Here is an 8,814-nt window from a genome sequence, read left to right on the forward strand (position 1 = left end):
TCCATCTCTAACACACATGCACACACCATCACCAATCCAACCACACACACAAACATGCATGTGTACATGCAGGCCTAACACTAAATAGAATGTAACAAATGAAACGTTGATTTGGCTGTGATTTTTTTTTTCTATATGATTTACATCATGCTAAACTTTCTGTGTGTGTGAATGTGTGTGTGTTTCTAATCATCGACATATCTAAGGCTTTGGTAATCTCAAAAATATAATATACATATATTTCCACCTAGTATTTGGTATATGGAAAGTAATGCTTTGTTTGTTTTTCATATGAAACTATGCTTGTATCAGGTGAACATGAAAAGACAATGTGGCATTTAAAGGGGTAAAATAGAAAATTAATGAATATTTTATATTTATCATCAGGACGGACAAAATAATCATTTATTTGTCACACAGTGGGAAATTTGCAACTTGCAACTTGCTCAACAAAATTAGTCATACAGTATGACTAGTATAGTATGTAAATAGTATGTATCATGTTTAAGGGTAGTTGTAGGGACCACAGAGGTTTTTTAACTCTGCCCTAAGTGTTAACCTAACTGTTTACGTTTCACTGGATTAACTAAATATGTTGACACATAATGCCATTTTTTGAAGGACTGACTGTTGCAGCAGTGAAAGATGGAGGGGATTGGCACCTGGAGGCAGGAGCTCTGGTCCTGTCAGATGGTGGTTTGTGCTGCATCGATGAATTCAACAGCATCAAGGAACATGACCGCATCAGCATTCATGAAGCTATGGAGCAACAATCTATAAGTGTGGCCAAAGCTGGGTATGCATTTCCACACACTCAAGTATTCTATTCTATGCAATAATGCAGCATCAATTTAGGGCCAGAGCACTGACAGTGCGAAGGCCCTATTGCTTTTCGTGAGATTTTTCATGCAAATGACTTGCATTTGTGACGGCTTGAACTTCGCTGTCAGACATGGTGAAAATGTATATATTCTGGAGTAATTGGAAATGGTCGTGGCAATCTTCACGAAATTCGGTACACACGTGTATCCTGACACCAATTTGACTAACGCAACAGGAATTCTGACATTTGGGATTTAGTGGCCATTTTGGCCATTGTGACACATAAAATTGCTGTAACTTCAGTGTACATTGTTAAATCTCCCTTAAACATTATGTGTGTAACAACAGCCCCCCCAAAGATATTCATATGATTTTAAGGAATGGGCGTGGCAAAATAGCTGAACAGCGCCCCCTAAAGAGCAGCCCTAGCACCACGATTGACTGACGTATACAAAAATCGGTAGGGACATGTGTCATATCATTACGAACAAAGAACTCTCCTAGGTCAATATGCTAGACCAAACAGGAAGTTGGCTATTTTGCATTAAGTGGCCCCTTACTGAAACTTTAAACATATATAACTGATGAGAGTCTTGAAATACCACACAAAAGCAAATATTAAAGATGAGTGAAGTTGGGAGTGTGTGTCCATTTGCACTATGTGTGTGCTTGTTCGATTGGATGGTGCCGCAGACCAATGCCTCTGTGTTTCGCTCCTATTCTATCTGTTTTTGTTGGTTTGTTCAGTTCTCAGTTCTCCCTCTCTGAACACATTCAGCAGAGATAAAATCCCAAACCTCCAACCAGCCACTGCTCAAACTTTTCCACCGTTTTTCTATCGAATGTTTCACTGGGGTTTTCGAACTGCGATGCTGTCAATCCACCTGGGGAATGTACGCTCACTGGCCAACAAGATGGATGAACTGATGCTTCTCAACAGAGCAAGCTCCGACTTTTCCAATCCGCAGCAGAAGGTGTCGGCAGGGAGGATGGGACCAGTGGAATGAACGTTTGTCTCATCGCCGAGGACCAGGAACAGGGGCTGGCGTCGACGTGGGACCACAAACAGGGGCTGGCTTTGACATTACCACCGACATGGGATCACAAACAGGATCAAGATCAAGAGTTGACATCACAGCCGAGGATGGACCAGGAACAGGGGCTTGGGTCGGCCTCACGGCTGCCGAGGTACAAGGAACAGCGGCTGGCGTCAACATCACCTCCGACGTGGGACCAGGAAAAGAGCTGGTGTCATCATTGACGTAGGAACAGGACCGGGAACAGGTGTCAACGGATCAGGAATGGGCATCGACGTCACAGCCAACGACCTGGGAACAGGAACAGGATGGGGAGCTAAATCGTGCGACAGCACCACCCGATAGATGGAGGAATATGCTCTAACATCCTTTCCGTTGAGTCCCAAGCAAGTGCATCTTTGTAGGTGCGTTGGCTGGGACGCAGTGGCCTCAGTGCGGTAATGTCACTTCCCTGCTGTTGCCAGGCGAGGTCCCGCTCATACTTGATTCCAAGTTTATTTACTTTGAACTCTCCCCCCTTTTAGTATCCTATCAAATTTTTACATTTTTTAATGGTAGATAGAAAGTTTACAGCTTTACCTTCTGACAGCCCCCCCTAAAGTGACAATATAGTCTTGAGCAGTGTGCACTCTTCTTAAGGATAGGGGAAAAATAAAACAATTTTAATGCCCCCGCCCAGTACATCTCAATCTCACGTGTTTCTAGATGCGCCAGACATCCTTTCACCAAAATACTAAATGCGCACGAATAGGGGTCCATATGTTTTTCTTGACTATTAATTGCAAAAGTTTCAATAACAGTGTATCCTCAGAGTCAGAGACAGGGTTAGGGTTCATATCTCTGTGGTCATGAGATATGAATCTCTGAAGTTATTTATCTCGTTCCCACGACTTAATAAGTCAAATCTTGATGAACAAATTATTTAAAAGTTAAAAATCTTTACTGATATATATTGTATTATTTGTTGAGAACAAAATGGCATACAACGGTATATGGAAAATCTAAATCATTAACACATTCAGGACTGGATTCAAACCACAACAAAATCAAGGTAAAAAATTTCAATCACAGATTAATCCAACTTGCATAATGTGACTCAGTAGTGTGTAAGGCCCCCGGGTCCCTGTATGTACTCCCGACAACGTCTGGACGTATTCCTGATGAGTCAGTGGATGGTGTCCTGGGGGATCTCCTCCCAGACCTGGATCAGGGCATAAGTGAGTTCCTGGACAGTCTGTAGTGGTACTTGGCGGGTCAAGGGAACGTGAGGGCCAGTCAATGGCATCAATGCCTTCATCATCTAGGAACTGCCTACACACTCTGGCCTCATGAGACCAGGCATTGTCCTGCACCAGGATGAACCAAGGGTCCACTGCACCAGCTTAAGGTCTGACAATCGTTCTGAGGATTTCATCCATTTACCTAACAGCAGTCAGGGTACCGTTGGCTATGACATGGATCTCTGTGCGACCCTCAAAGGATATGCCTACACAGACCATCACTGACCCACCACAAAACCAGTCATGCTGGATGATGTTAGCAGCATAAGGTTCACGAAGGTGTCTCCAGATCCTTTCACACCTGTCACATGTGCTCAGTGGGAACCTGCTCTCATCTGTGAAGAGAACGGGGTGCCAGTGGGGGACCTTGTGGTGTGGTGTGAACATGCATAGGGAGAGTGGGGGCGGGGTTGCATGTAGTATGTTATAGAGGAGACTCTTCTCTTCTCCTCAGGAGATATGTAAACACAAGCACAGCTTTATCTTGATATAAACAGGATTACCTAATCCTGTACCCTTTTGAAAATATATTAATGTATTTTAAAAAGTCGACATACCTCCCAACCCCACATTCTACATACAGCCAGTGTTCTACACAGCCAAGATGTTGTTCAGGGCGGACAACACAGACTTTAGGCAAGAAACAATCATTATCTTCGCCCAGTGCTCCACAACTATATTGTAGAGATAAACTGATAATCCTGAAAAACTGAAAATCCTGTATTTGCCTAATCTGTTTTTTACATGGACTGTTTTCTACTCTTTTCTAGATGTTTACCTATTTTTCCTCTAAATTCTCTTGTCTTTCTTCAAGTATGGTTTGTAAGCTGAACACTCGCTGCACCATCCTGGCAGCTACCAACCCTAAAGGCCAGTACAATCCCAATGAGCCACTGTCTGTGAATGTAGTTCTGGCCAGTCCTCTGCTGAGTCGTTTTGACCTGGTCCTTGTTCTGCTGGACACCAGAAATGCAGAGTGGGACCACATCATCTCCTCTTTTATTCTGGAGGACAGAGGTACAGCTTGTGCTTTTAAAAATGAAATGCGACAGCGGTCAAATATTTAATATTCAATCAGTGAAAAAATAATATTAGTAAATACAGAAAATATATGCTCTAAAATGTATCTTAAATACCCATGAACACAGATTAATTGTAAATTTGAAGAATGTTGTTTCAGGGGAACACTGATAAAATTGACTGAATAGGATAATAATGAATAATAATAATAATAATTCATATTGTTTTTGCTAAAGTTCCATTTAAAAACTTTTAGTGATATTTCAAAGCATTTAATATCATGAAATGTCAGTGGTGTTGTTTTCTCTCAGGACTAGCTGCTGAGTCTTCCAGCCTGTGGCCCATGGACAAAATGAAGGCTTACTTCTGTGCGATTAAACGCCTGCAGCCACAGGTGTCTGACGAGGCCAACAGCATCCTGACACGTTATTACCAGCTGCAGAGACAAAGTGATGGCCGCAATGCTGCTCGCACCACCATCCGCATGCTGGAGAGTCTAAGCCGACTGGCTGAAGGTGAGCATGGAAATTTGACAAAATCTCTTTGAGTATCAGTCATTTTTGAATATTGGACTAAATGGTGAATATCCCTTGTATGTTTGAAGGTCTTCTGCACAATTTAAGTTACTGAATACCAGTGGATGTTAGCAGGTGTTGAGGAGGACGTTAGGGACATAACCTCAGTTGTTCGCCTTCACATCATCAAGTGTTTTGGCCTTGTAATAAACGATACAGGATGAACTTGAGAGTACGTTAAGAGTATATTTTGGGGGCTTTTATGGCCTTTAATTTTGATAGGACAGGGAGCTGGCTGTGGGGGGGAAGTGGGGGAGATCAAGCAGCAAAGGGCCGCGGTTCGGCATCGAACCCAGGCCACTGCAAGTGAGGTGTGGCCTCGTTGGGGCGGGAGCTCTACCAGGTGAGCTATACACCGTTCCCACCTCTATGCCTTTTTAAACTAAACGCTGTCCCATTTCAGAACATAGGACAAGATGGAGATTATCCATTTTATGTTCTACTGCACTAATTATTGCCAACCACGTGGGTGCGTGCGTGCGCGTTAGAGATGTGGAACCATGTATCCCAGACCACCTCTTAATGTAGTTTCTTAGTGTAGGATCTCAGTTTTACTTGGTTGCATACACACCTGTATTTAGAGCTATCCACTTGTGATTGGATAAGTTGATACAGATGGTAACACCAGGTTGGAGCAGGAAATTCTTGCAACTGTTGTTGAATGCACACTATTGTGTTCTGTGTAATGTGATGTGACTGAAATATGTTTGATTCTTGAGGTGAGGATTAGAAGAATTGTGAAAAGTGCTCTAACTAACCTAAGTCAACTAGTTTCATTTCTTTAAATGTAAGAGCTAAAACCAGCATATGTATATGATCACACAAATGTTTTTAACATTGCAGCACATGCCAGGCTTATGTACAGAGAGACAGTGACCATAGAGGATGCTGTCATGGCTGTCTCTGTCATGGAGTGCTCAATGCAGGTAAGGAGAAAAAAAACAAGCTTCTTTGCTAAACAAAAATTGATCATCAATAGATTTTGCATGATTGTTTAATATTAGCCTCCCTGAGAAAAATATGTACATATATGTATTAAGAAGGATTTTACCCCTCCTGTTTTCCTCTATTTTTGTATATTTGTCACTCTTAAATATTTTTAAAATTATCAAACAAACATACTGATAGTAGTCCCAACATTAACATTTGGGTTGGTGTTGGGAAAAGATGGGAGGTGAATGGCTTTTGACGTTCTTTTGTCTCTTTTCTTCTTTCAACTTTCAACAAAACTTTTTGGCTTGTGTCAAGCTGTTACAGTACTTTTGTTACAGTAATGGTTAAAACAACCATGTTACAAGTTAACGTTACAATAACTTAACTGAAATAGTAACAACTTAATAATAATAATAATAATTGGAAACCGCATTTTTTGATCACGTTTGTCCCAGGCTTTTGTATGATAGTCCCAGAGCTTGAGGGAAGGGTAATAGCAGTTTCTAACACCCACACACACAAAGACACACACCGACTCAGCTGACATCTCTGACCCGCTACAGTTAAAACGTCGCCACAATATCAACACTGATCACCACAAAATGATAGATACTTTTCTTAAATTAGTAAAATCTTAACTCATAGCTGTGCATTCATACATTAATTCAGTCCGTCTCTCACGCTGACACTCCTTACATCGACACATGCACTCACACACACAAACAGTGTCATCCGGGTCAAAACAACAGAATTTGTAAACTCAACTAATGTGTCAGAGAAGATGGCGGGGCGCACTCGGTTTAGCTCGAATCGGCTTGATTTGGTTGGCACTGCACAGCGGGAATGATAGAGACACAGAAAGGAGCAGTAAATTACTGACAAAGCTTTTTGATCCATATAAACGGTTGATCACTATATCTGTGATTACTATATCCGGTTTCCTCTGTAATAATAATAATCCTCTAGATGTCAAAAAGCGCTACTAATTACTTAGGACACTTATCCTTGTTTGCGCCGTGCTGTGTGTGTGTGTGTTAGCAAAGGTTGGTATCACTGCATGTGTGTTTGGCTGAATGCCGTTTCCAGGAGCGCCTGCGTTTTCAAATGAAAGACAATGGTGTTTTTTGTATTCACACACACATTCAAACTATGAGCAGATTCATAGCTCAGTGGTAAGGTTTTCGTCTTACACTTGCGCACAGGGTTTCGGATTCAATCCCGTTGTTGTTATTTTGATTATTAATAGTTTTAAATAGATTCTCTACTCTATCAAAGAAATAGTTTTTGGGTCTTAAATTTCATTTATTGTGGTCCTACAAAGGTCTAAAAAGGCATTCAATTTGACTTTGAATCATGTTCTTGTAGGTCATGGTTAGGACTAGAAGAATTGCTTGTAGTACTCATTGGCAGTCAGTAACAACTTTCCTCTCTTAGGGCGGTGCTCTGCTAGGTAATGTAAATGCACTACTGACCTCATTCCCTGAGGACCCTGGTCAGCAGTATGAAGCTCAGTCTCAGGTACTACTGGAAGGGCTGAACCTGCCACTGCTCCTTCAGAAGGAGATGGATAGACTGGCCAGGTGAGTAACTGACTGCTTGCTACATTTGTAGTGTCAGAGTGTGAAATTTTAAACTACTTGTACCAAAAATATTTTAATATCACCCACTCTTTTGCTTTTGCTGATTTGTTGAATTTGATGAGCATTAAACATTAATTTAAATGACCATATTTTCTCTTCTCATTACTTCCGCAGCAAACTGTGATATACATTTCATGATGCATCTGGGCTTGCTTGTTTAATATGTCTTATGTGACCTCTGAGTTTCCTAAAAGATAATTGTATCAGGGTTCCTTCCTACACCTCAGTAGTTCATGTGTGTTTTCTCTATTCATTAGGCTAAAAAGCTACACCTCAGATGCCTCCCAGTTTGATTCACATACTGCTCATTACCAGCATCACCCCGGGGACACAAACACCCACAACCAAACACACGTCCATGGCATGACCAGTGTCTACAAGGGGGATGCCACGGTGGAGAGTGGCTTGGACTGGTTCCACTCCATCACTTCATCAGGGTCACCAGATGATCTGACCCCAACATTAACATCAACTCAAGAAAACCTGAACAGAAAACCAAACTCAATTGGGGTAAAAACAACTACTGCAATTAAACAACCAACCTGTCAAACTGAGGAGGACTTTCAAAAAAACATAGGCTCAACATTGACCCATGAAGGAACTGTTACCACTGCATCCAAAGAAGAAAACAAAAAAACGGAGAAAAATGAATACATCAAAGAAAAAAGCTCCATTTGCCAAGAGGTACATCAGCCTGAAAGACAGAAAGATGACCAACATTCAAAGTCATTGGGGTGTGTGTTTCAGAGGGTCTCCAAGAATCTGAGAGACAGAAGACTCGGAGAGCAGGAGTCAAATAATCTGCAGTGTAACAAAGTGGAAGGACAGGGACATGGAGACAGTGTGGTGTTCTCAGACGGTAGAGGTAAAAATGTGAGTCATGTTTTAAATGCGACTTCAGATTCCCACAGAAGCAGCATAATGTCATCAGGTAAAAACCTGCCTTCTAATTACCTAATGCACAAGAATCAGTCCTGTGGCAAACGAAGGAGATTTGAGAAAGAAGACAAAATAAATCAGACTGAGACTAAGAACATCTTCACTGCTCAAAGGGAAAAGATTTCATCTGAAGCTGACACAACTAAAGAATTGTTAGATTTTACATTACATCACAACAACACTGCCAGCTCAAATGTCAGTGCAGAGTTTCAAACTGAATATAACTTGGGCAGCAGAGATCTCCATGACTACACAGGCAGCAGAATAGGTAAACAGAAATTAGTTAGGCATGATGAGTTAGCCAGACCACCTACAGACACAGAGAAGAATGAAAGAAAGAAAAAACTGAATCAGTTCCAAAGTCTTGTGCAAGGTAGGTGCAGTAGAAAAAGTGAGGTGGCTGAGTGTTAGTCAGAAGATAGTACTTGTTTCACATCAGTCGAGCTGGATAGGAATGTTTTTTCTTTGGGAAAGGAAAAATCTGCCCAAGGCAAAAGGGTTGGTAGAATAAAGAAGAGGAATGATTCAGAAAAACTGTGTCAGCAACAAAGAACCAGAGACAACAATA

At 41.5% G+C, this 8,814-nt stretch overlaps 1 protein-coding gene across 1 annotated transcript in view; it reads left to right on the forward strand.

The window, feature by feature from the left end:
- Positions 1-8,814, forward strand: part of mcm9 (minichromosome maintenance 9 homologous recombination repair factor) — a 31,999-nt gene extending 23,185 nt beyond the window's left edge. Inside the window, exons 10-15 of the mRNA XM_035144198.2 lie at positions 622-796; positions 3,954-4,156; positions 4,471-4,674; positions 5,578-5,660; positions 7,102-7,247; positions 7,565-8,814. Of these exons, the coding sequence (XP_035000089.2) occupies positions 622-796; positions 3,954-4,156; positions 4,471-4,674; positions 5,578-5,660; positions 7,102-7,247; positions 7,565-8,657 (1,904 nt within the window). The 3' untranslated portion in view covers positions 8,658-8,814. The remainder of the gene's footprint in view (positions 1-621; positions 797-3,953; positions 4,157-4,470; positions 4,675-5,577; positions 5,661-7,101; positions 7,248-7,564) is intronic.

The sequence above is a fragment of the Hippoglossus stenolepis genome, chromosome 20, assembly GCF_022539355.2.
Source record: "Hippoglossus stenolepis isolate QCI-W04-F060 chromosome 20, HSTE1.2, whole genome shotgun sequence".
Lineage (NCBI taxonomy): Eukaryota > Metazoa > Chordata > Actinopteri > Pleuronectiformes > Pleuronectidae > Hippoglossus > Hippoglossus stenolepis.